Source organism: Panthera onca, chromosome D1 (genome assembly GCF_046562875.1).
Source record: "Panthera onca isolate mPanOnc1 chromosome D1, mPanOnc1 haplotype 2, whole genome shotgun sequence".
NCBI lineage: Eukaryota > Metazoa > Chordata > Mammalia > Carnivora > Felidae > Panthera > Panthera onca.
In genome coordinates, this window is record NC_138348.1 from 100,219,382 (window position 1) to 100,245,120 (window position 25,739).

A 25,739-nucleotide genomic window follows, 5' to 3' on the forward strand; every position below is an offset into this window, starting at 1 on the left:
CTCCCAGAGCTAATGCAAGTTGCCATGTTGCTCTCCTTGGCCTTCGGTCCCCGGTCCCCGAGATCCACTCTCCTCCTCCGCGTGGCCCTCTGAAGGAAATTGGCCCCCCTTGAGGTCCTAGAATTTGAGAGATCCTTTGGAGCTGGCCTTCAGGAACCCATATAAATGTTGCCTGCCTCTTCCCTGCTCATACTTCCTAGAATCAGAAGTGACCAGGGCAAATCAAACTCTGCCAGCCAGGCCTGAGAAAAGATTGATGTATATATTTGTTTCCTTTCTGAATTTCAACCCCCAAAATATTCCAGAAAAAAAATAAATGGAGGGAGGTTGGGCAGGATTACCTTCAACAGGCGTCTGTTGCCAAGGAGGCTAGTGGACTTGCCCCCCGCCCAGGCTACCCCCAGCCCACGTCCCCCCTGCCCGGCCCAGGATGGGGTGAGACGGTGGGAGACGGCGGGGGAGCTGGGAGGAGGTCAGGGGAGTGGTGCTTGGGGGTAAGAAATTGGGCTGAGGCTGAGGGGTGGGGGAGAGCTGCCCAAGTGCGGTCACCTTTGCTCAGTGACGGAGCCTCGAAGCTTGGCCGGGGCTGAGGAACTACACGGGTGCGGGTGAGGCAGGCTAGGCAGGATGGCTGCAGCCGACGAGCCGGGGAAGGACAGGGCTGGGGGCTGGCCCTCTCCCTCTAACTGATGATCTGCCGAGGTCGTCCGTAGCCTGTCATGCCGGCCTGGGAGGCCCCCCTGTTGCTGCCCATCTGTAGGCCAATGACATGTTTTCCCTCCTGCAGTTGGCTCTCTGTGAACTCCCTCTTATGCTCCTGGGCTTTCCTGGAAGAGGGGAAACCAGGATAAAGACTCATCAGGACTGCACATTTCATCCCCCCTCCCCCCCTCCCAGTGCTCTGTTTCCTCTGTCACTTCCTAGATCGGTCCCATGTCCCCGCCTCCCCCCCCATCTCACTTCTGTGTTTCCTTAACCTGGCTTACCCCATGGACCAGGGAGAATGGCAAGTACCAGGGACCCATTTCCTACCCAGCCTAGACCTTCACTTTGGACCTTCCAGCTATCTGCTTCCCCTCCCCGCTGGGCCTGACAGTCAGCCCAGGCCACCTCCCATCTCCCTGCAAAGACACAGGTTCGGAGCACAAGGAACCCCGGGTGGCCGCGTACTTCATAAACCAGTTGGGATCTCCACGGTAGTACCCGTCGTTCTTGGTCACTGCCAAGCTGCCCAGAGCCATCAGGGTTCTCTGCACCGCTGCCAGGTCTTTGCCTGTGAGAAGAAAGGAGGGATGGGGGTGAACCTCAGGGCCATGTACACGGGACTCCAGGGCAGGGCCTGCCCCACCTCTCGGAAAAATGGCCAACCCAGGGGCAAAGGTTGTCCCATGATCAAAGGAGGCTCCAGGAGATCCTACGATGCCCTCGAGAGCCTGGCTGGTACCCTTCCGGCACATCCTGTTCCTACTATGCAGACCTGTTGTGTGGCATGTTTTTTTTTTTTTTTTTTTATTTATTTTTGGGACAGAGAGAGACCGAGCATGAACAGGGGAGGGGCAGAGAGAGAGGGAGACACAGAATCGGAAACAGGCTCCAGGCTCCGAGCCATCAGCCCAGAGCCTGACGCGGGGCTCGAACTCACGGACCGCGAGATCGTGACCTGGCTGAAGTCGGACGCTCAACCGACTGCGCCACCCAGGCGCCCCATGTGTGGCATGTTTTGATCATCCTTCGTCCCCTCTGCCTCAGCTTCCTGTCCTGCACCCACCTTCTCCACCCCTTTTCTCTCTGTACCTTCGAAGAGGTCAACAGTCTGAAACATGTCAGTCTTGGTGACCCCATAGTCCTCAGCCGCCTTCAGGAACTGAGCCACCTGCTCCATTTGCTTGAAGACCATGGATGGAGGGTTCTCGGGCACCTTCACTGGCTTGGAGCCGTCAGGATACAGGCTGTTCACCAGCTTGCTCAGAATCTGCCAGGCACAGAACGCAGCTCGGCGCTCAGCTCGGGGCGCCTGCCTCACAACTCCAGCAGAGCCCCAGCCCCCCTTCCCAGGGGACCACTCACCACGCCGTTCTTCAGCCAGACCTGGAAGCCCAGGCGCCCACGGTCCGGGCGCCCCACGTCTGCGCCACACTGCACTATGATCCACTCCACCAGCCGCTCCTCCAGCTCCTCGTCATACTTCTTCTCAATTTTGGATTGCACTTCGCGGCTCATGCCATAGGAAGGACCCTTGTTGGCCATGTTGAGGGAGAGCTAAGGCAGCACAGGCCAGAGAAGGGAGAAGGTCAGAGGATCGGAGAACCACTCTGCTTTCACTTGTGCTAGGCGGGCCTTCCGGCTTCTAGGAGGACGGGGGGTGTGGGGGATGCCATCCATCCTAGATGTTTACCTCCCCGTTCCCTCATTTTGTTTTCACGGCACTGCCCGTCTGGGCCAGGCTCATCCCCCTCAGTCCGGGGAGCCTCTGAACTTGGAGGCCAGAGAAATGGGAGACCAGATCTTTGGAAGTCTAGAGCAAGGGTCAGTAAACTTATTTTTGTAAGCAACCAGACAGTAAGTATTTTAGGCTTTGTAGGACATGAGGTTTCTGCCATTGTAGCAGGAAAGCAGCCTGAGACGATACATGAACAAGTAAGCAGGCTTTGATCCAATAAAACTTTATTTACACAAACAGCAGGCTGCATTTAGCCTATGAGCTGTAGTTTGACAATGGCTGGTCTAGAGCTTTCTCTCTTTGCCAAGATTGACCGGAGGCACTGGAGACACCTTCCAGAAGAGGCCACACGTCCCTTCCAAAATAAAGCAGCGGGTTTCTTTGTCCAGCTAGGCATGAGGTGGTCCTGCCCTATTTCTCCCTCCGCTTTATCCCCCCAGCCCCGAAGATGGAGCTCCAAAACTCCAGCTCTTTACCAGGTCAGCTCAGCCTTTGGCCCACAGCTGCTGAAGAGGCTCAAACTTATCCACCCCTGGAAAGGTCTAGGAAGCCAGCAAAACCCAAGAGGTTTTGGTCAAAAAGCTGTACTTCCTCAGGTGAGCCGAGAGAGAGAGAGAGAGAGAGAGAGAGAACACTTATAGACCCATAGACTTTCCCTCGTGCCCTCAGGCTCCCACCTCTGTAGTAGCTGAGTAACCCAGGAGCCAGAACCCTCCAAGGGGATCCCAGAGCCAAGAATCTGCCAGCGAGAGCGTGGGGAGCCCATCCCCGTGCACAGCAGCAGCAGCTGTTGCCCTGAAGGTCTGGGGCCGGCACTGCTCTGAAGAGCCCCGCGATGTAGGGGGAAGGCTATAGCAGCAGGGCGGGCGAGGTAGGCCTCTGGGCAGATGTGGCTGGTCAAGAGAAACCTGACCCGGCCCCAGCTATCACCCAGAGCTCATCGGAAGAGCCCTCCGAGAGAGGTGCCAGATGAAGCCAGACCCATCACCTGGCCTCAGAGAGGTCAGAGGTTGGGAGGGAGAGAATGGTCTGAGGATGGGGGTAGTCGTTGCGCTCCCCCGACTCCCTTTCTTGCCAATATCAGACCGTCTCTCCTGTACCACCGTGGGGAGCTTGTACGGTCTCGGGTCAGCTGCCCAACCCTTCCTTCCCCCATAGCTGACAACTTTCCTGCATTCAAGTTCCCCATCTGTGCACCGAGGATGATGTCATCTCCCTCAGAGAGCTGTGCCTTCTCCCAGGCACTGTCTGTGACTCCCTCCCAGAGTCGCCTCCTGGTGGTGACCTGGGAGAGCCAGCCCCTGACCCAGGGACAAAAACTGTTTCTTCCCACTCTGGCCTCCACTCCTTTTCCATATCATCCCCTGAGAGGACAACAAAGTTTGAGAGATGAACTCATTTGATTCCAGCCACTGGGCAACTCACTTCTCTCCGGTTTGAAAAGCCCGAGGGCTGGGCCACCTCTGAGCACCGGCACCCTCACCTGGCCAGTGATGCCAGAGAATCCAAAAGCAGAGTCTCCGTTTCCCTATAGACAGCCCAACGCCTCCCTTCCCCACCCCTGCTTCCCAACCGCCCAAGGGCAAAGACGAGGGGTCCAAACCCACGAGTCAGCTGGGACCAAGTGCCCTCAGCCCATCCTTCATCCTGGGCCCCGCTCAGCCTTCACCCCACCAGCCCAGGTGGGCAGCGCACACCCCACCTTCCCCGCCCTGCCCTCCTCGTCCTCCCCACCCACCTACCCTCCCAGACCCTGTGCCAGCAGGTGAGGAGCAGGACGGAAGCGGAGTGCCGTCACCCCCAGCTTGCAGTCTAAGAGATTCGGAGCAGATAGTTAAGGCATCGAGGCTCACAGTGAGAAGCACACAAAGCTGCAGCCCCTAGATCTAGAGACAATATTTGATTTTTACCAGAACAGGGAAGGGGATGAAATGCACCCCACCCATCCCAACCCCACCCTCTGCCTCCACATGAGGAGTCCGGAAGTGGAGAATTCCAAGAAATCTCATTAAGTCCTCTGACCAAGACCTCCCCAGTCCCACCTTGGAGCTGTAGGAAGAGGAGAAGGAAACAGTTGCCAGGCAGCCCACCCAGAGGCCTTTCTAGACAAAGCCTCCTGGAGCAGGCCAGGCCGGCCAGTTGGACTCCACTTTGACCCTCTGGCCCGTGGCTCCTGTCAGCTTCCCCTCCCCTGAGAGAAAGAACAAGGGCCAGCTGCAAAGGGGTGGCGGGCACCTGTTACCGGCAGGAACCAGGGGTCTCTCCAGGACCGCCGGGCCCCTGGCTCTTCAAAATAGAACACAGCCAGTAAGAGCAGGCACACGTGGATCTCTGAGAAGGCAAGAGGGACGGCTCCTCTAAATTCTGGAAGCAGAGAAGAGCAGCCCTGTTCACTGCTGCCCTTTGGAGAGCAACCATTGAGGGAATCAGCTAGACCCTTCGGAAAAGGCCCAGGGTCCCAGGCCCGCCCAGCCCTGTGTGAGCCATCCAGGACAACACTGCAAAGCCCCTGGGGGTGCCCAGCCCTCACCCCTCTGCCTGCCGTGCGGTCATCTCCCATTTCAGAGGACGGAAGGAGCCATGTGTCTAGAAAACGCAGCTCTCGCAGGTCCCTGCACCGGGCCACCCTGGCTGTTCCAGGGTACAGGAGTCTGGCAGTCCTTTCCACTGCCTCAGTGGCTCCCAGGGCTTCTGTGCTGCTCAGACCCGAGTGCCCGCCAGCAGGACACTGCTCTCCAGCACTGCTGTGCTCGCACACCTCCTCACCTCCTTGGATGTCCTCTTACATGGACGACAGACAGAGCCTTGGGTCTAACCCAATACCTTGAGCCCATCACACACTCTGTCGGTATGACCATGGCCAAAAACGTGTGGAGCCTCCTTGTCACCTCAGACCTCAGGTCTCCACCATCAGTCCCTCTGACCGGCCAAGCCATCTCGAGATCAGCCTGGTGCCGCCTGGTCCAAGGACTCCAAGTACAGGATTCCAGCAATCTCACCCCCCCCCCCCACCCCACCCCCCCACCCTCATCGAGCTAAGGCCACCTCCCCATCTGGAGATGAGGAATGCACGAGGAGAGGACGTGCTTCCCCCCCATGGGGTTGCAGGCCAGGGCCCGTGAGAGCCCCTCTGCAATACCCCTGTGGTCCCATCAAGCCCTAGCCCACCTCCCCTCCAGCCCGGGGATGCGTGCACTTACAGGAGTTCCTCGAGACTCGCAGGCGGGAATGAGCTCTCGTGTCTGAACTTGGACAGACAGGATGGGGCGCCGGCTGGGTGGGGGGTTTAAAGGGCCGCTGCCGCGGTGATGTCAGCCTCCCCCGCTGGCTCACCCCTGGGCCCCCTCCCTGCCAGAGGAGCCTGTCCCGTTCCCCACCCCCCGCCCCCCCAGTGACTCCACACAGACTCCATATTTGGGGAAAGACACCAAGTTGGAGCAGTCTGCCGGGGGCTGCCCGGGACATTCTCTGCGTGCTTTGGAGATGGAGCCGGCGGGGCGGAGCTGCGCTGCCGGCTGGGAAGCAGCCGGGAAAAGCCTTTTATGGACAGGACCACGAAGCCCTGCCCTGCTGTCTGGCCCTAGGGCTGCTCCTTCTGCACTGCTCCCTGCCCCCGTGTGTGACTTGACGGGAGGGGGCAATTCAAGAGGGTCTGGCCAGGGAGAGGGGGAAAGAGCTGGGGGACAGATCCCTGAGGGCCGTGGTGGAGTAACCCACCACCCTGTCCTCCTGAGGGTTCGGCTTTAGGAACTTCCTTTACTGAGGACCTGCCGCTAATGCTCTCATTTAATCTTCGAGGCTACCTGGTGGGATAATTACTAGCCTCGCGTTACACGTGAAGAAACAGGCTCAGGGTGCATGTCACTCAAGGCCACGTGGGAGGCCATGAGTGGCAGAAGCCGGACGTCCCCAGAGGCCCCCGTGTGGGAGCTGAGAGTCTGTCGGGTGTAACCACCCTGCTCAGGTTGGGCGCTTCCAGTTGGGGTGGGTCTTGAGTTAGATGCTTTAGCCGGGGCGGAATCTGAGGGCTGGGCAGCTCAGTGGACCTTGGCCCTCATCCAGGGCATCTCTAAGGCCTGGTGGGGCTGAGACACCAAGGCTGGGTTGGAGGCTCAGAGGCCGCTCTCCTCCCTCCCTCCCTTTGGAACAGTCTGTGCCTCCCCTAAAGAACAGACTGGGCTCCATCGCTCCAGGAAGGAGACTCACTCCCATGTGGCTTGCACCCGGCCTCAGGGGTCTGGCGAAGGGGCAGGAGGCGAGACTTGCTGCGGGGTCTCTGGGCTGCCGGCTGTGGCACCACCCCACCCCTTTTCCCAGGACGGCTTGGCAGGGAGGGGCTAACACTCCCCACCACACACTGGACACCGGCACACCCGGCACCTCCGGGAGGGGGTCAGCCAGGCCTGGCCTTCCTGGGAGGCCCGCCCACCACAGCCTGCCTCCCCTGGCCAGAGCCCAGTGGCACAGAGCTAGGGTGCCCTCCAGTGGCGTTTGCTGGGAAGGGCAGGGAGAGGGGCGGGGAATCAGCTAGAGGGCAGCAGACCTCTGGTGAGTTGTGAATTCACCAGCTTCCTGCCACCGCCCCGATCTTGCTAACCTAGGCCCGCTGGAACCTAAATCAACTTTCTAGGGTCATTTCAAATTCTGGCTTCTGGGAGCCTGCCTGCCACCCACGCGCAGTTACCCACCATATACCAGCAGCTTGTGTTCCCCCAAGAACCTTCCCGGCCTCGGCCTGCATTCTCTATTCAAGTCGTGTCAGGGGCGGTGCCTGGGTGGCTCAGTGGGTTAAGCATCCAACTCCTGATTTGGGCTCAGTCATGACCTCACGGTTTGTGGGTTGGAGCCTGCTTCAGGTTCTGTCTCCCTCTCTCTCTGCCCCTCCCCCACTTGCTCTCTCGCTCACCAAAAAAAAAAAAAAAAAAAAAGTCATGTCAGGAAGTACTGCCTGCACACGCAGCTTGCCCAGCCGGGAAAGGCTAGGGTCAGAAGTGAAACCGGCCTGACTTGTAGGCGCGGGGGGGGGGGGGGGGGGGGGTGCAGGTGGGCCAGAAGCTGCTGCCATTTATTTGCCAGGTAAGGGGTGGGGGTCGCAGAGGAGAGATGGTGCTGCTAAGGCTTATTTACCACACTCTCCTCTCCGCCCAGCACAGCGCCCAGAGCGGCCCCTGATAAGTGTTTCCTGGATTGATGCTATTGCTCAAAGGACAGGAATAACCTTGGGGAACCGAGGACGCAAGGACGGGAGGGGGAGACAAAGGAGAATCTCTTGTTGAGAGAGAAAGGTAGACCAGGAGAACCGGAAAATGTAGGACCGCTGCCCCACCCTTCATTCTCAACATCTCCACCCAGAAAGGAGGAGCAAACAGGGGCCCAAGAGCTGCGTCCGGTTGTTTCTTTAATTGAATGCAGACCCATTCATAGAAAACAGAAATGCAACCATAGCATGGCAACAGACATTAAATGGAGTTCTGAAAACGGATCCAGATCCACCTCCTCTCCCCAGCCCAAGGGAGAGCTGTAAAAACAAGTTGGGCAGAATAAGACACACTCCCATCCCCAAGGCAGAGGCCTGACCTGCCCTCCCCCAATCTTGGCATCTGGAATGGACCGGGTAGGGGAAGGGGTTCGAAGGACAGAGCAGCCAGGGGGCCCAGAGCTGGGGTGGCTCAGTGTAAACTTCAAGGTTTCATACATGTATATGTGTGTGACTAACACAAAACTTGGCCAAAGACAGGACGGAAACACCGAAGCCAGCCCCAGGTCCTAGAGTGAGGCTGGACTGGGGACATTGAGAGGAAGATCATGTCCCTTCCTGAGCCCCCTTCTAAGATAGGCACTGGGGCTCCCGCGGCTATGAGGAGACAAGAGGAGCTAGGCGCCTTGTGTCCCACTCCTCTGCCCCTGGACATTCTTGGGCAGTGTCAATGGCACTGAAAGGCCCCCAGTGGGGGCTTGGCAGGACAGAGGGCCTGGAAAGAAAAAGAAGGAAAGGGGTGAACTGATCTTTCCCTCTGATCCTGGTGCCAACATCAGTCTGGGGGCTGACGAGATAGGCAGGTGACCTCTGAATTCAGTCCCTCAGCTCAAAGGCGACTCTCACACATAAGCTGACCCTTATTACTACAGAACCGGCTCCAAGCACAGGTCAAAGGGAGGAGGCAGCACTGCCTGAAGCCCCTCTTAGGCCATAGCACCAAAAGCGTGGCACCAGCTGGCCAGCCTCCAAAATCCTACAGCCCATTCATCCTGGCTGGAATGGGCAGTGATGGCAGTCAGGTATGGCCCCAAAGCGCTATGGGGCCCTGGTGCAGGACAAAGAATCAGGCCCAACCGGGCCCTGGACTGGAACTTGGGGAGAAGAAAGGGCTCGCAGTCATAGGCTCGTGGGGAGGGGAGGGACGGGCAGAACGCAAGGCATGAACTGGGCAGGGCAACACTTTCCTCCTTCCTCCTGCAGAGGAACAGACGGAGAGCCAACGGACAGGGCCCCTGAAAGGCCCTCAACACTGAGAAGCAGCAACAAGTGGCCAACATCTGGGGTCTTGCGGGAGGAGGCCTCCTTCTCAGCAGAGGGCAGCCGCCAGGCCCACCGCTGTGACTGTCCCGGGCCAAGCTTGGGCCTCGCTGTCCCGCCACCACCCACACTGGGCTGCAGGGCGGGGATGCACGCCCCCAGAGCTGCAGGGGCTCTGGGCAGGGAGACAGAGGAGCTCAGGGCCCCCTGAGTAAAGCGAGGGGCCTGGCTCCCACTAGAAGACATAGATCTTGTCCCGCTGCACGGTGTCCAGGTCATCGTCCAGTGTCAGCAACACCTGGGGGGCAGACGCTGAGTCAAGCACAGGCAAGGGGGCGGCCTCGGCCTCTCCCCATGCTTGGGCAGAAGAGTCTCACGTACCAGGAACGACCCGAACATGGCAATGGAGGAGAGGAAGTGCCAGATGTCATGGTCGTCAAAGAAGTCCAGGAGGATGCAGTCTCGGTTGTGTTCCCGAGACTCTGCGGGGGTTTTCTGGGGAGGAACAGGGAGAGCCGCCTGCGGACGCTGCCCACCAAGGCTGGGGCCAGACCTGCTGCCGGCTCCCTCGGGCTGCCCTGCTCCCGGCGCCAGGCAGGAGAGCACCCTCCTCTGACTCGCCCTTGCCTCGTCTCCCACACCTAAGAACTGGCTGTTACACGTTTCTCCCCGAGGACGCTGGCTTCTGTCCTTCCCTTTCCTTTCACTTTTACCCTCAGATTCTTCTGCCCTTTATGTAAGAGAGCACAGGGCTGAGATCACCTGGAGACGCTAGAAGGCTTCAAAAGCCTCCTAACTTGGTTCCCTGCCTTGGACTCTGCCCCCTGCTCTAATCAGTGACTCCAGGATCACTTTTTCTTCAAAGTATTATTGGTTGGTCACACAGCTCTGCTCGAGGACAACAGGAGCTATGACCTGTGGGCCATGACCTAAGGCACTCGTGGTCCTCCATGCTCACCCATCACCCTATCCAGCAAACCCTGCCCGGACATTACTGTGTCTGGGGACTGTCTGTGCCCCACGCTGAGGCCACCGAGAAGACCAGAACTGCCTTGCTCTCAGGAGCTCAGTCTTTCACTCAGCTCCCAAATTGGTGCATTCATGGACTCCAAATCTGCCTCATCTAGTTCTGCCTCTGTAACATTACTCAGGTCACAGCATCTGTGGGCCACAGGGTGCTTTCTTATCACCCAGGGCCTATAAGGCCACGAGCACAGTCTGCCTCCTCCAGGAAGCTTTCCTGGATCTCCTCTGTCCTCTGCCCTCGTGTCCATTCCTCCTTCCTGTCTTGCCCATACCTTCGCCTCATATATCATATTGCAAAGAGCAGTCCAGGAATTGTTCATCTCTCTCTCTCTCGAACTAGATTTTAAGTACTTCAAAGGAAGAGACCGTGCTAGACTTAGTTCTGATCACAGAATTGAAGCCTGATTCATGGCGGGTGCCTGTGAGGCAAGAGGGAGAACCTGGCATTTCTGGCTTCAAACCCCAGATGTGCCACTCACTGGCTGTGTGACCTTGGGCAGGTCACTTGGCCTCTCTGAACCTCAGCTGCCTCATGAGTGAAATGGGGATACCTCCATGCTGGCGAACTGAAGGTTGGGAAGATTAAATGAGAAAGCAGCTGTCAAAGAGTCCAGCAGGTGCTCACAAATGGTGTTTGAAAAGAGAAGTGGCCATTTGTTGGCTCACAACGAGCCTGTGGGCGACTCCCCACCTTCTCGGCAGGATGACTACTCACCTGCCAGGTGCTGAGTCCCTGGAAGAAGAAGAAGAGGGCAAAGCCCCACACCACCGAGGTGCAGACAATGCAGAGGAGGGGGATGAGCTTGATCCGTTCCCCGCTGCGGAGCTGGGGGGCAGGGGGGTGGGGGGGAGAGCAGCCTGAGGGCCAGGCCCCGGCCCGGCCCGTTCGCCAGCCTGCCCTTGATGCCACTTCCCAGCGCACAGGATGGATCCTTTAGGAAGCCATCGCGGATTCACACCATCACCTGACACAGCTACACAGCTCAGTACGCCCCACACCAGCAGCCCGGCGTCCTCACCCCTGACGCTCACCCTGGCCAGGCCTCCGTACGTCCAGAGCCCTGCGCTGGCAGGGTGGACCGGCCTGGGGGCTCTCCTTGCGCTGGATGGCACCAGGGTCCCCGGGAAGCACCTGGCCCTCGGAGGCCCCAGCCTGTGCGGACACAGTGAGCTCCGCCCCCACCCCCTCTGCCCTGCGGGGGGGGGGGGGGGGGCGGGGGGGGAGGGGAGGGGGAGGGCGAGGGGGGCGCAGAGGGAGGCTCTTTCCAACTACAGCCTGCGGTGCTACCGTTTTCATGCGCCCTTCTTAGAACACGGAAGGGGCTCAGTAAATGGGTCTTTGGACACAGCTGGAGTACCTGCAAGAGACCCGAGCCTCTCCCCACCCCAAACTGGCGAAGACAGGAATGAAAAATGCCCGATCCCTCTCAGTGCTACTCGGAGACGGGCTGCGCCCATCTCCCTCCTGCAAAAGCAGGGCGGCCGGCAGAGGAGGCCGAGCCATCCCCACTCACCTTCATGATAATGTAAAAGGCAAAGTAGAGGAGCAGGTTGCAGATGCCAATGGCCAACAAGTAGGAGGCGAAGTCATTGGGGCGCATGATGAGCCCATAGGCAGCTCTGGCAAGGGAGGAAGAGCCGGTGAAGCAGGGGAGGTCCAAGAGCGAGGAAAGGGCTCTCCCTCACTCCTACCCCACGTTTTATTATGATGTGAGGCTGGGTTCAGAGGCCCGCAGAAATTCTAGAACCCCACGTGCCGACAGCGCTCTCCTCAGCCCCCGTTTCTCATGCCCAAAGTGTAGAATTTGTCCATGGCCCCCAAGGCAGCCAGTGGCTGGCCACGTCCCCAGTCGTCCGCCCAGCCAGGCTACCACGGACAATGGCCAGACTCACAGTGACCAGTTGATAATGTTGCCCATAACCAGCAGCACCATGCGGTCCTGGAGGGAAGCAGAGACACGGGGACTGAGAGAGGGGAAGAGAGACAGGGAGAAAAGTGGAAGAAGGCCCAAGTCAGCCGGTCCCCCCCTCCCCCGGGCCCCCCCACCTCCCGCCAGAGGGAAGAGAGTAGACGGAGGAGGAGGGCTGGGGGGCCGGGCCGGTACCACGTAGAGAGGCCCGCTGCACTGGCGGATGCAATCTGTGTAGAGCACGTGGAGGATGCGGCGGCAGATGCCCGAGTCTGCAAGAAGGGAAAGTGCTCGAGGGCCCGGGCTCCCCTCTTTCCCGGCCACCCTGGCCCGCGCCATGTGAGAGGACCCCGGGCCTTCAGAGGGCACAGCCACGCCAACCCTCACCAAATTCCTCACTCAGTGATTCTTCCAGGGCCGCCAGCAAGAGGGCAGAACCCAAAGTCGGCCGTGAATCCAGGTCCCTGAGGCCACCAACCCCTCATTCCACGGGGCCCAGCTGGCCCCCTCTCACGCGCTCCGCCCCGGGCAGGCCCTCACCCAGCTTCCAGCGGCCCATGTAATAGAGCTGTGTGCTGAGGAGCAGGGTGGCGATGATGTGAATGACCGAGAAGACAATCCAGAACGCTGTGTTCCCTTTGCCGAAGACCTGGGGGGGGGGGGGGGGGGGGGAGGCGGGGGCACGGCGGGCAGGGCTGAGGAGGCGCTGAGGAGGCCGCTCCCGCAGCCCACCCTTCTTCCCGGGGAGCAGCGCTCGCTGCCGGGCCGGATGCGGCTCTCCGAGGAGCCCAGGGAAGGCACCCCAGGGAAGCAGCAGGGATCTCTCCCGCGGGAGGCGGAGAGGGTGCGTGCGCGCGCACACGTGTGTACGTTCCCTACGGGACGAGCACAGCGGGTCAGGGCCTCACCACGCCCAGCACGGAGAAGAAGATGACGATGGCCAAGCAGGCATAGGCGCTGTAGGCACTGGCGTTGATGTCCGGGTGCCGCTTCTGGTAGAGCTTCAGCATGCACAGCCCGGCAATCATGTACATGAACGACGTGTCTGCGTTGGGGGACGTGAATGTGAGCTCAAACACACGCACTCAGCACGGACCTCCCAGCCCAGACAGTCGGGGCGGCAAAGAGAGCCCCTCCACCTCACCGGGGCCGCAGAGCGAGCTGGCGGTGGGTGGACTCCAGTCCCTTAACCGTCCCTGTGACACCACACTACCACCCCCCCGGCTGCCACCCAGTCTGACTCCCCCTGACAACAAGGACAACTTAGTCTGAGCGCCCTGAGATCAGGGACCACATCTTAATTATGTTCATTTTCTCCGTGTTTATACACGCCTTTCCGTAGAAAACGATCAACGGATGAAGGAAATAGCACCCAGCTGCCTCTCTTCCGTAAGCAAGGATGTGTGTGCACACAGGCAGCCCAGCTCTGGAGTGCCTTGCAGAGCTGGGTCTGGGGGATCCTCGTGGGGGATGTGGGGATGCCAGAGGGCTTCAGCCAGGGAAGAGGGAGGCCCCACTCACCGAACTGGAAGTTGGTATAGTTGGGGCAGACGTGATAGCAGGCACTAAGCAGCCCCTCCATCATCAGGGCTGTGCCCATGGCATAGAACAGGCCAAAGTGTTTCGGGATCCCACATTCCTATTGGGGACAAGGAAGGGAAAGAGGAGGTGAGGTGGGAGGAGAGGTGGGAGGGAGGGAGGCAGGCAGGCAGGGACCCAGACAGGGAGAGCGTGAGAGAGGAATGGAGTGGGATGTGGGCAGGGCAGGGCAGGGCAGGGCTGGGCCGTGCCTGCTAGAAAGGGTCTGGAGCCGAGCCCTCAGTGGGCACATGCTCTCTCACCAGGGCATACAGGTCATTTCGCAGCAGGGCCCGGTTGTGGTTGATCTCCCGCTGCAGGATGATGAGTAGGAATAAGAGCCCCAGCAGGATGTACCCCAGGTTGCTCAGGATGTTGTTGAAGGCGCTGGAAGGGGCGACACAGGGTGCGTTGCTTTGGCCCCGTCTTCCGGCCTCCTCCCTACCTGGGACGTGCATTGGCAGAGCCCCTGCCCCCACCCTGGCTGGCTCAAGACCATCCCCACCTGAGGTTGCCCAGCGGGTGGGCACAGAGGAAGTTGTAGTAGCAGATGTCCTGATTCCCTGTGACATTCACCACCTGCAGCAGGGCATGGGAGCACGGAGGGGCCGCTAAAGCACCTGACTCAGCCCAGAGCCCAGGTGAGAGGGAGCCAGGCCTGAGCCCATGCCACACCACCCGGCCCCATTCGAAGGGACAGGGAAGTGCCACACAACCAGCATGTGTGTGCATCCGTAGACCAGGCCAGCCCTCTTTCGCACAGTCACTGTCCCTCCTCAGCAGGTGGGGCTAAAAATCATGGGGCGTGACTGTGACACAATTTCTTGCCCCATAGTACAGAGAAAAGGGAAGGGAAACCGAGACTTACAAAGTCTCATGACTCTTGTTGCAGAAACCCTGCAACAAGCTGGGGAAGGTGCCGTCATTGAGATCATGCTGCCCCATTTTGCAGATGAAGAAACTGATGCTCTGGGAGCTTAAGGGACTTGCTCAAGATCACCCAGCTGGTGAGGCAGAGTTAGGATCTGGAACCTGAGTCCCGTGACCTGACTCGCTCCAGTGGCCCAGGCTGGGACGCTCTGCACTTCAGGCCACGTCCCAGACTGTGGCGAGGGCGAGCACGCGGCCCCATGAGGGCATGCCGCCCGGGCCCAGGGAGTCAGCCCTGCCGCTCACCGTCTGGTAGGTGATCACCAGCTGCACGACGGGAAGCGCGTAGAAAACAGCGATGGTGGCGATGTTCCTGAGGAGTGAGACGAGGGGCGGCAGTGAGGAGGCAGGCCAGGCCCCTAGACACCGCCACACCACCCTGCCAATAACAGGAAGGCCTGGCCGTGCCGCCCACTCACCAGAAGTAGATCTGGTACTTTTTCCGAAGGACGCGTTTATCCTTGCGTGCCAGGTCGGCCACATAGAGGTATTGCTGGGGAGAAGCTGGAGTGAGACCCGGGAGAAGTCTCCCGTGCCCAGGGGAGAGAGGGGGACAGGAGGAGCCCCCTTACACAGGCAGGAGTTCTGCCGGGCGGGGGCTCCAGGCCATCCTGTTGCTGCTGGCAGATCAGCCCGGAAGCGCTGGGTGTGGAGCCGGTTTCCCCTGAATCTATCCTGCCCCAGCTGAGTTCTTTCCCTTTGTTTCTCTCAGATGTCATCCCAGAGAGGGATGCCTGGGTGGCTCAGTCAGTTAAACGTCCAACTTTGGCTTAGGTCATGATCTCACAGTTTGTGGGTTCGAGCCCCTGTGCTGACAGCTCGGAGCCTGGAGCCTGCTTCGGATTCTGTGTCTCCCTTTCTCTCTGCCCCTCCCCTGCTCGCCCTCTGTCTATCTCTCAAAACAACAACAACAACAACAACAACAACACGTTAAGATGTCACCCCAGAGGGAGATGTGCTAGGGCCCGAACACAGAATCTCCTTTCCTTGGGAAACCCATGACCCAGGGCCAGCCCGCATAGCACCAGACCTTGGTGCGAATGACGTTCTTGTCTGAATCAATGTCGGTCAATGTGTCATAGTCGTCCTCCTCCACGGAGCTCATGGAGTCCAGGCGTGGCCGAGCGCCCACAGGGTCAAGGGAGCGATCTGGGGTGGGCAGGAGGGAAGAGTTACCCGGGAGGCACAGAACCCAAGGTCTGTCCCTACCCACCTGGGGCAATTGTCACAATTACTAGGCAATGGGAAGAGGCAGATTGTGGACTGAGAGCAGGCATGGAGGTGGGCTCAGGCCCTGGGAGGAGGGACAGGGTACTCCTAAGTCCTTGAGGGAAACAAGGGTGGGCCACCCTCAAACGGGCCACCAGACAGGTACTGCTCCACCCCTGCTCCCCTCACCGAACTAGGACTTCCAGGCCAGGACACTGAGCAGATCCTGGGTCCCGGACAGAAGCAGCAGGACTGAATTCGGCAGAAGTCATGCTGATTAGGTGCCCAGCCATGTGGGTTCTGAGAAGACACTGCCTTGGCCCCAGCTGGAAAAAGACCCAGTGGGTTCTGGGGTGCAGGCAAGGGTGACAGGCTGCCTCTAGGAAGAGCACTTGCTCCTTCATCCTGACCTTTTCTTGTGCCTTCAGAAGCTTCCTCCTGTGACCTTGCCTGACCAAAGCCCCCGGAGGCCAGGACATGACACCCCTGCCCGTGAGCCCTACCCCGGCAGGCCAGGGAGTGAGGTGCTGGCAAACATGAGAGAGAACCAGAACATCTGGCCTGGGGGTAGCTGGGGTGCCAGCCCACCAGCATCGAGGTCAGTGCCTGCTTATCTCAAAAGGCACAAAAGCGGGCAATTATTGGCATTAGATGGGGAAGCCATGCACAAAAGCGTCTCTCAGGCCCTGGAGCCTACCGGCCCCGGTCAAATGCCCCGGCAGGAGCTGATTGGCAGAGCAGCGCCCCCCCGCCCCCACATCTACCCATGGCAATGCACAGCTGCCGCATCTGGCCAAAGGGGAGGCGCCGCTTGAACCACTCGTGCCCTTCAAAGGAAAGGGAAAGTTACCAGGAAGTAGGGCCAAGGGAGAAAGAACGAGCAAGGAAAGGGGCAGGAAGACAGCAGCCCCTTCCCCGGTTCCAGCGCCCGGCAGAAGAGGCAACCGCCCTTCACCACGTCTCACGCAGCCAGCTCCGGCCCCACGCTTCGCGGCTCTGCCCGGCAGGGCTCACTCACCCTGGTAGCTGTAGGAGAGGTCTCCAGTGCCTGAGCTGTCGACCAGCCCGTCGGTGGATCCGGAACTGTTCTCTGCGGGGAACAGTGAGCAGTGAGGCAGGTGGGAGGAGATGGGGAGGCGGGGGTCGGAAGGGGCTGGCTGCCATTGTGCCACGTTGGAGGTGGAAGCCTAAGGAGGCCTGGCTGTGAGTGGGTGAGCACAGCCTTTGGTGTGGACACGTACCAAAGGAACCGTAGTTATAACCTTCATATGGGGAGCTGCCGGGGAAGGCATCGGCCAGGACCCGGGGGTTACCTGCAAAGAGAGGTCAAGGGCCCTCTTAGCTCTGGAAACAGCCCGAAGCCAAAAGCCAAGAGAGAGAAGGAAGAATCCAGAGAAGAGAGACACAGAGAGGCCACGGTGGCAGCAGAGAGAACGCATCTATCCTGGCAAACACAACTCACTGCTACCACTAACAGCTGCCCCAGCTTCCCAGGTGTGTTCCAGTAGAAACACTCGCCATCATCCGTCCTCGCTAAGGACAGAGAAAGGTCTAGGAATTGATGCTTCTACATTAGCAGCTAGGACAGCGAGCCTCGGCCTGCCCAGGGCCCACCCAGACACCCCTGCGTGTCCCTTCCCTCCCCCGCTCTGGATTTCAGCTCCTCTGCCCACGGCACCTGGCGCTTACCAAGGAGAGAAGCTGAGAGAGAAGGTCCCAAACAGGAGGGAGGACAGACAGAGAGGGCGAAATGGAAGAAAAGGAGAGAGAATGAAAGGTTAGTAACCCCCCAGACCGTGAGCTACATCATCTGTGGCAGACAGCATAGCTAGGCTCAGAGGAAGAACCAAGGGGCAGCCATGAAGACAGCCATGTTAGGGTCACGGGTAGGGCACAATAGCCCAGCCCCATTTCCATCTGCAGAGTGTTCTTTCTCAGTCTGGACATCCAGAAGCCCCCAGCCAGCCCTTCCTCCTCCAGCCCCCAAAGGGAACCGTCCACCAAAACACAAAGCAAACTCGGCCCTCCCTGCCCAGGCCCTCTGGAGGTACCGCTTTCTGGGCAGGCTCGGTCCATGGCCACCAGAAGCGTCTTCTTCCTCTGCCTGTAGGGACAGAATCCAGAGGCAAACCAGAGGGATGGGGCGAGGATCCCTCCTTTGCTGAGCTGGCCTGCCTTCCACCCTCTCCACCCCATAACCCTGTCCTCCATCTGTGATCTGAAGGTTCCTCCCAGGCTGGGAAACAATGTGGGGTTTCCCTGCTTGGGAAGAAGATTGAGGGGAGGGGTTGGTTTCCAGAGCAGAGGCCTCGTGAACCACAGACCCTCAAAGGGGCCTGCCTTCCTATGCCCCGCAATGGCGTGGGGCACTATCCTGGGTTGGCTCACATCCTGCTCAACCCACCCCAGAACAGGGGGGCACCCAGCAGCCCGCTTTACCTCCAGTTCTCCCAGCAGGCCAGGAGGATGGTCAGCAGGTAGAAGGAGAGAAATATGCCCAAGCAAAAGAGCATACCACCAACATAGGCCTCGGCTGTGGGGAGGGAGGCAGGAGGGTGAGCACACCAAAGCCTTCCGACGCTGCCCGCCATGGCACACAAGGGCCCGGCCCAAGCTCTCCCTGCATCTCCCCTCAAATGTAGTGACCCAGAGGGGTGAGCAGTAGGCAGCTTCCCAAATATGCCAAACTCTGACACGATTCCTGCCTTTGCTCATGTTGCTCTTCCTCAAGAACTCTACCCTGTCTTCAAACAGTTTCCTTCCAAATACAGCTCGAGGACTATGTCCTCTGGGAAGGCTTCTCTGCCCTGTGTTCCCTGTGACCTGTCCTTTGCCCATCACAGGCCATCGGCACCCTGCACAGCAACAGATTCCTGTCCTCCAAACAGGAGCTCCCTGAGGACTGTAGCCAGAACGCAGCACCGGGCACATAGAAGGTGCTAGATAAATATTTGCTGGATAAAGAATCTGTAAAGAAGAGACAGTTTCTTTCCCCTCCCATCACAATCCCTTATTTTTATCTTATACTTATTTTATCTTATATGTATACTTACAAACATCTATATTTTTATCTCATACTTATATTTTATCTTATATCTTTATACTTAGATATAGCCCAGTTTACAAAGGGCTCCATTCGATCACTCAGTAAATACTTAGTGAGTCTGACTAAGGGGCTTGGTACTTTCCTGCTAATTTTGTGCTAAACCTCACCAACTTGGTGAGACTACAGGACAGATCTTATTACCTATTAGAGAGACAGAGAGACTGAGGCTCAGTGAGATTACAGGGCTCATAAGGGGCGGAGAGAGAACCAGAACTCAGTACTTCAAAAGTCAGCCACAGACTCTCAGTAGCACATCACACCAGGACCCACCTCCTGACCTTCCCCTTGTGAAGACCGCCAAGAATTCTCCTTCCTCCTACCCCATTAGTCCACTGAGTAGGTGCGCATCACCCTTCCCATTCAGAGAACACTTCCTCCCCCAGGTCTGAGAGGAAGAGCCACTCAGCCACCCACACTCACACGTGACTGCTCGAGATACCACCACTGACAGGGTTTTTTGGCGGTGACCTTGATCAACCGGTTCATCTGGAAGCAAAATGTCAAACAAGTGGCTGCGTGGAGCTTGGTTAAAGTTTGTGGGCCCAAACCCCACATCTCATCAGCTCCACCAACCAGCCACAGAGGTTCTTCTACCTCCCAGGGAGTGACCCTGCCCTCCCCACCCTGAGCCAGGCCCAGGACACAAAAGGTACCTTCTACAAAGGGGTAGAAAGGCAAGGAACCCCCACAGGCCTGGTCTTCAGTCTTCACCACGACCACCACGTAAAAGCTATTGCTGGGGAAGTCTTTGCGCTGCAGGATGATGATGACGATGTGATGATGATGTTTTATCATCATCATCATCAAAATAATCAGTCATCAAAATCAATACATATGTGTGTATATACACAAATATTTTTACTTGGCCCTCACAAAGACCCCTATGAGGTAAGGACTATCATCATCCCTGCTGAACAGGGATCACACTGCCTGTACGTGGTAGAGCCGAGGTTATCTGGCTTCAGAGCCCAAAACCATGACCCTCCACTATAGCCAGGTGAGCAAATACGTGTATGACCCACCATCATGGAACCCGCGGGTGCCCTTTTGCGGTCTGGGCATCAGCCGGAGAAAAGGTGGAGGCGTCCCGCTGCCTCCTACAGTTGCAAGGCTGGATGTTGTGAGGTAAACACATGTCTTCACTCTCCCTTCACCCAGCATAGGTTTTTAGCCTTTGCCAAGGGCAACACTCAGCATCAGCCAGGAGGACTCTTTTTCCTCTCTTAGCTATCATTACAGTGAATGAAGCAGATAGGACAGCCAGAAAGGATACTCTGCTCTTTCCTGCCCCCAAAGGTGATCATGATTATGAATCAACATTCACACATATGAGAGGGCCCCAAACCTCAGGGACTGGCAGGCCAAGACTAGGGTAGAAATGGGACAGGGATGAAGGAGCAAGGGTTTGGTAAGCTCATCACCCGGCCAATCTTCCACAGGGCCCATCCATTTCCTACCTGCACAGTGATGGCTGCCTTCTTGGTCATAGTCTGGTACATGCCGATGAAAGCTACATTGTTGTCCAGGTCGTAGACAGGGCACTACGTGGGGAGGGAGGGAGAGGCAAATGGGCAGGGACCTGGGCCCTGGACCCCCTCTTTATCAGCTCTGCTACCTGCTGGCAGAGAGTAAAAGGGCAGACAGCTTACCAGGACATCCTGGATGGAGATGACTGAACAGGGGAAGGCCTTGTTGGAGGTCACCTTGACAATCACCGAGTCCACTCCCTCTGGGAACTCATACTTGAAGTACTGAGGGCATAGGAAGGGCAGGGAGAGCCCCATCTCATGAGGATGCTCTCTCTGGCCCTCTAGAAGGGAGCAGTGTGAATCTTCTCAGAGTTGGGCGGTAAAGGCTCTCTGGGGAGAAAGGCCCTGCCCACAAGCAGCCCTATATTCTTACATCACTCCCCTCAACCTCAGCTGGGCACTCGGGATAGCACCCCAAGAGGCAAGTAGGAAACGTGGCAGCCAGATCCCATGCCTCTGCACTTCCCCGGCTGCCTGTCCCTTACCGCCTGAGGGCCAGAGCTCCTGTTTCCAGACAGTGCCGCCACGGTGTGTACAGCCAACAGGAGACTCTCGGCAGAGCCTGATGACCGCTCCCCCTCCCACGTGCCCAAGTCTCCTCCTGAGGGCTGGTCGACAGGGAGATCTTACCTGGGGCTGGGCTGCTGTGGTATTGAAGCTGAACTGCTCCCCGGTCCTGGAGGGAGAAGAATCCCCCCCACCCCCCTGCCACGGTCACTCCCAGAGCTCGGGAAGGAGGCCAGTCCCGCGGTGCCCTTGCATCTCCCCTGCAGACCTGAGCACGAAGTCGTCCATTCGGCTGACCCGGAGCTGGTATGTGGTGTTGACTGGTGACAGGGTGGAGACATCCACGTAGAAGAACTGGACCTCGGACTCATTCTTGGTGGGGGGCTGACACAACGTCCGCTCCACCTTTTGGTAGAGGTACTTGCGCTGATACCTACAGCCCAAAGCAGAAAGTCAGGATGCTATTACTGCCCCAGCCAGCAAACCTCTCCAAGGGAGCAAGGCCCCAGTTCCTCCACTCTGGTTTCCAACTTCTCCCTACTCCTACCCCAACCAGGCTGGCAAGCTCCAGGCTGGCTGGCTTGGCCGCTGACCAGCCCCTGGTTGGGAATGGGGAGGAGAAACAGAGGGACTCCTGGGTGGTCTGAGGCCCTGGACAAGGCCCTGGGTGAGGCTTTGGGCCTGGCCTGGCCAAGGCCTACCCCCCTCCCTGATCCCCGGGTCCTACTCACAGCCCTCGCAGGATTAGGGGCACCTGGAAGGACACCACAGCCTCCTTCTGGCGGACCACAAACAGCAAAGGAGCCCCCTTCTGCTTGTTCAGGACATTCACAGACACACGCACGCCTTCCGTCTGCAGAATGACATGGAAACGCCCCTCAGTCAAGCCCGTGATGTCTCCACCTCTGCCACCCGGGACACATGGCTCCAGAGACCGTGAGCCCTGCCCTACGTCATGCCAACTGCTTTGCTCTCTCCCTATCCTGGTCAGGCTGGGGAGCTACAGCTATGCCCTTTCTTCTCCCAGAGCAGCCCCAGGCTCTAGGAGGGATTATCACTGAGTTAGAGGACAGGGTCTTAGAAGAGGCCTGGTCCTGGATGGCAGGGATGTGCAGGGACAACAGGAATCACGAAACTTCAGGGCCTCACTTCCCAACAGGAAACTCAATGGAGACCTCGGGCACCCCCAGGATACCCCATACCTATCCATGTTCGTGGGATACACATGCCTGCACACACGTGTGCATGCACACACAGGGACACAGGAGAGCAAGAAGTGCTCCTCAATTTTCTTCTGTGTGAGCCAGGAAGCTCCCATTCAACAACTAATCTGGAGGCCAGAGCCAGTGGGGAGGTGGGGAAACAGACTGTTGAAAAGCTAAGAGAGCCAAGCTCTATCCCTAGCTCTGACCAAGGGCTAGAGCGGTGGAGAAGTCACTTCACACCTCCGAGACTCAATTTCCCCCTCTGTAAAACGGAGACATTCTTGCTCTTGGCACATGGAGGAAAGTACCTAGAACAGTGGGAGCTTAAAGAAAAATAATAAAACTAAATAAATCCTGGCAATGCTTGTCCCTGGGCTGCTGAGACCCAAGCCCTAGGGCAGCATTTCCCAGAGGGGTAGAGATCACAACTCTCAGGATGACCCCAGAAAGAAAGGACTCTAAGCAGGAGGAGATCAAACTTCAGAGAAACAGGCACTGAAGGCAGATCCTGGCCTGCCACAGAAAGCAAATCCCTCCCTATTCTGAGAAATAGCCAGACTCCCACTCTCAGTTCTACTGCTTCTTAGTAAACCCAATCATGGGAGAGAGCTGGACAGGAGACCATAGAGCCAGGCTGCAAGAATTCTCCAAATCTCAGCTCTGCTACCGGGGTCTAGACTTCCCAGATCTAGCTATGACCATATTTAACTCATAGCTGGGAAAAAAAATGAAACAGAAAGTCAGAGTGAGGTAGATTCCCTACTGGAGACAAACTCCCTCTCTCCTCCCATCCAACTTGGAGTTGACCTTATCTCCACCACCTTCAATTTACAAGGCCATCTGGCTTTCTAAGGCAGAAAGAGGGCTGAGAGGGTCCCAGCTTTACAGCAGCCTGAGAAGTCCCACATTTGTCTTCCTGGGGAATCTCAGCTATAACTTGCCTGAGCAGAGCCTTTCAGAAGGCCTGTCTCATCTCCTTAGGGTTTCCTGGGCCAAGCCCAGTAGTTAGCCTGCTTCCCCCTGCACCCAGCCCAGCCCTGAATGGGCTGTCCCATTCTGGGTGTTGGGTAGGGTACAGGCCAGTACTGCTCAGACCACAGCTGGTGGAAAGGTGGGGGGGGGGGGGGGGGGGGGGAGTCAACGAGAAGATGGGAAGGAGACAACTTTAGAAACTGTCCAGTGGGAGCTTCAGAGAGACTGGTGGCAAAGCAAGGAGGACTGGTCCAGAGAGTCCAGTGCCTTTCTGGGAAAAGGAAACCCAGTGGGGCGGCACGTTCATGGGCCTCCTTAAAGAGCATGGACTGACTCTCAGAGCCCTGGTCTGCTCAACCACTCACCACCAGCCCCCAGCCCAGCCCGGCCCTCACCCGGTTTCGGGTCACAGTGTGGTTGAAGGTATAGATGTTGACCAGCTCGCTGTTGACCTCGTCCACGTAGGTGCGCTCAAACTCGGCATCTTTCTGCGAGACGTTCTTGGGCCCCAGAACCCACAGATGGCTCTCGACGGAGGCCACCAAGAACGCCAAGAAGGGCAAGCCCAGAACGAACATGGCCCCGGCAAGGCGGCGGTGGCGGCGGCAGCGGTGGTGGCGGGGGCGGCGACAGGCGACAGGACACCTCCGGGACGGGTTGCGGCTCCGGCCGCAGCTTCCAGCATCGCACCAGGACCAGAACTTTAACCCCGGCCTGAGATTAGGAAACGTCCCCTCCCCAGAGCCGCAGAGACGCTCCCAGGGGGCCCGACAGGGAGGGGCGGCGGGAGAGGGGGTGGGGGGAGTGGGGTACGGGTCAGCTCGCGAGGGGCTGAGCGCGGCCCGGAGACCTTGCGGCGGCCAGCCAGGGCCGCGAGAGCCAGGGGGCGGCTGGTTGCTGGGAGCTTGGAGACGCCGGGAAAGGGGAGGGAGGAAGGGAGGGAATCCGGCGGCGGGGGCAGCCGGGAAGGGAGGAGTGTCTGAGGGTGAGGAGCGTGACAGGCGGCAGGGACCGGACGCCGGGAGGCGCGGCGAGTTTTCTGGGGCGCGGGCCCTTTAAGGGCGGGCGGCCGTGGCGGCCCCGGTGCTCGCAACTCGGGAGAGTGTGCGGCGCCGCGAGGCGGTAAACAGCAGGGTAGCCGGCCCGCTTGCTGACGTCAGGGGAAACTGACACAGATTTAAAGGGCCGAGTCCCGGATTGGGCCTTAAAGGCGCCGCAGCTCTCCAGCTGGAAGGCGCCACCAACTCCTCCTCTTTCGTAATCCTGCCCGTCTGTGAAAGATCACTTTGGTTGGAATGTACGGATGTTTCCGTGAAGGATCTCCGAGTGTTGGATTCTTGTTGACAAAGTCTTCTTTGTGCTCAAACCTAAGGATCCACCTCCACCCTCACTGCCTTTACTACCAACATGCTCCATCCCTGGGCCATTTTTTTCTTCTGGGGAATTAAGAAAGGAAGACCTCAAAGAATTAGGAAACCAGACGGGCGCCTTCCCGGTGAGGGACGGCTGAGGCAGAACTACAGAAGTACCCCTGTGTACTCTCACCTTGCATTGCAGCGTCTGGGAAGCTTGCAGGGCTGTTTCTCCTCTTCTCTGCAGAGGCGGCTAAAAAGCTAATTGAAAGATAGTGACTTTCAGTATAAACTGATGAAAACTTCTCTACAAAACATTTTGGCACTGCGTTTCAAGTTTAAAGAGCTTTATACTCTTTGACAGAGCAATTCCACTTCTGGGACTCTATCCTAAGGAAATAAAAAAATGCAGATTAAAAATTTGTAGGCAGTAATGCTTATCATTGTGATACTTGTAATATCAAGCATAAAGGAGACAGCCTAAATGTCCATAAGGAGGGGGTGGTTAGAGAAAGGTACTATTATCATAAAGCCATCTAAAACGATGCTTAAGACTTTAAGGAACATGTAGGCAGAGAATTCACAATATGACACTATATCAACAGTCTGGTTTCCAAATGCGTTAGACATGCGTAGAAAAGCACTGAAAAATCTTTTGAATTACAGATGTTTTTAAAAATAGCATACACCATTTTCCTCTAATTCCAAAAGTACAGAAAAGTACCAAAAAGAAAAGAAAAATCACTGGGCTGTGGTTTCAAAATGTTTTTCTACCTTTTAAAAATTGATATATTTTCTATGATGTACATAAATTCCTTTTATAAGACAGATATGTTTAAAGGAAAAGAAATGTAGCATGGCTGCCTCTGAAATTATCAGATTTCCGCCATGAAGCTGGCTGGGCCAGTGGCTTGTGAGAATTCTCTTGCTCAAGAGATTCCAACAACCTCAGCTCCTGCCTCTGCCTTACTCTCTGGGCTTTGTTCCAATAGGGACTATTTTATCTCATGACCAATTATAGATAGTTCTTCATTCTTGCAATAAATATTTAATGAGCACTTCCTATGTGCAGGCACTACTCTATTTATACTAGGTAAATGGTTTGTGAGAGAATCAGACCTGGCCCCTGCACAAGCATTCATATATGAGGAAGAAGAAGAAAGGAGCAAAGCCGCAGGGGGTGGAGAACCCTAACAAGTCAGACCAGGGGGAACCTTAGCAGTCTCGTGGACCAACCGCTCATTTTACAGTTAGGTAGAGTGAAATCCAGAAAAGGGCAGCTCATGAGTGTTTACTTAACTCCACATGGCTTGACCACCCGAATGGGAAGATCCTCGGGATAACAAGAAGAATTTCCATTATAAGCCTGTGCAGTCAGCAGCCCAGTTTGGACAGTCGATACAGGATATCCATGTTCCAAGTGAACTTCACTTTCTCTCTCATGGTGACCCCCTCTTT

At 57.5% G+C, this 25,739-nt stretch overlaps 2 protein-coding genes across 5 annotated transcripts; both read right to left on the reverse strand.

Annotated features, from left to right (window-relative positions):
* Nucleotides 1–243: 243 nt before the first annotated feature.
* TAGLN (transgelin) lies at nt 244–5,772 on the reverse strand. The gene is made up of 5 exons (XM_060627335.3): nt 5,641–5,772; nt 2,068–2,259; nt 1,795–1,972; nt 1,171–1,273; nt 244–827 (listed from the first exon to the last, which is right to left on the reverse strand). The coding sequence occupies exons 2-5, from the start codon at nt 2,245–2,247 to the stop codon at nt 683–685; spliced, it is 606 nt and encodes a 201-aa protein (XP_060483318.1). The 5' UTR covers nt 2,248–2,259; nt 5,641–5,772; the 3' UTR covers nt 244–682.
* A 2,049-nt stretch (nt 5,773–7,821) lies between these two features.
* On the reverse strand, nt 7,822–24,439 carry SIDT2 (SID1 transmembrane family member 2). Of its 4 annotated transcripts, XM_078432774.2 has the most exons (28): nt 23,325–24,439; nt 21,484–21,605; nt 21,021–21,185; nt 20,876–20,921; nt 20,366–20,467; nt 20,174–20,257; nt 19,370–19,469; nt 19,137–19,202; nt 18,050–18,143; nt 17,662–17,714; nt 17,300–17,311; nt 16,852–16,923; nt 16,629–16,700; nt 16,375–16,437; nt 15,432–15,550; nt 14,821–14,894; nt 14,648–14,714; nt 13,977–14,050; nt 13,735–13,858; nt 13,415–13,532; nt 12,802–12,938; nt 12,434–12,542; nt 12,089–12,165; nt 11,877–11,923; nt 11,498–11,603; nt 10,699–10,809; nt 9,339–9,452; nt 7,822–9,255 (listed from the first exon to the last, which is right to left on the reverse strand). In XM_078432774.2, exons 1-28 carry the CDS (start codon nt 23,505–23,507, stop codon nt 9,193–9,195), a joined length of 2,574 nt encoding a protein of 857 aa, XP_078288900.1. In that variant the 5' UTR covers nt 23,508–24,439; the 3' UTR covers nt 7,822–9,192. The 4 variants fall into 4 exon arrangements, with proteins under 4 accessions (XP_078288900.1, XP_081646493.1, XP_081646494.1 ...); XM_081790367.1 differs by lacking the exon at nt 17,300–17,311 and having other exon boundaries at nt 23,325–24,435; XM_081790368.1 differs by lacking the exon at nt 16,375–16,437 and having other exon boundaries at nt 23,325–24,434.
* Between the last annotated feature and the right edge of the window lie 1,300 nt (nt 24,440–25,739).

Coding starts and splice junctions, on each gene's coding strand:
- TAGLN (XM_060627335.3), bottom strand. CDS start 2,247: ATGGCCAACAAGGGTCCTTCCTATGGCATGAGCCGCGAAGTGCAATCC. Junction 1,973..2,067: donor TCTGGCTGAAGAACGGCGTG/GTGAGTGGTCCC, acceptor TGTGCCTGGCAG/ATTCTGAGCAAGCTGGTGAA. Junction 1,274..1,794: donor GACTGTTGACCTCTTCGAAG/GTACAGAGAGAA, acceptor TTCTTCTCACAG/GCAAAGACCTGGCAGCGGTG.
- SIDT2 (XM_078432774.2), bottom strand. CDS start 23,507: ATGTTCGTTCTGGGCTTGCCCTTCTTGGCGTTCTTGGTGGCCTCCGTC. Junction 10,810..11,497: donor CCTTTTACATTATCATGAAG/GTGAGTGGGGAT, acceptor CCTGCCCCCCAG/CTCCGCAGCGGGGAACGGAT. Junction 9,453..10,698: donor AGGGACTCAGCACCTGGCAG/GTGAGTAGTCAT, acceptor GTTCCTCCCCAG/AAAACCCCCGCAGAGTCTCG.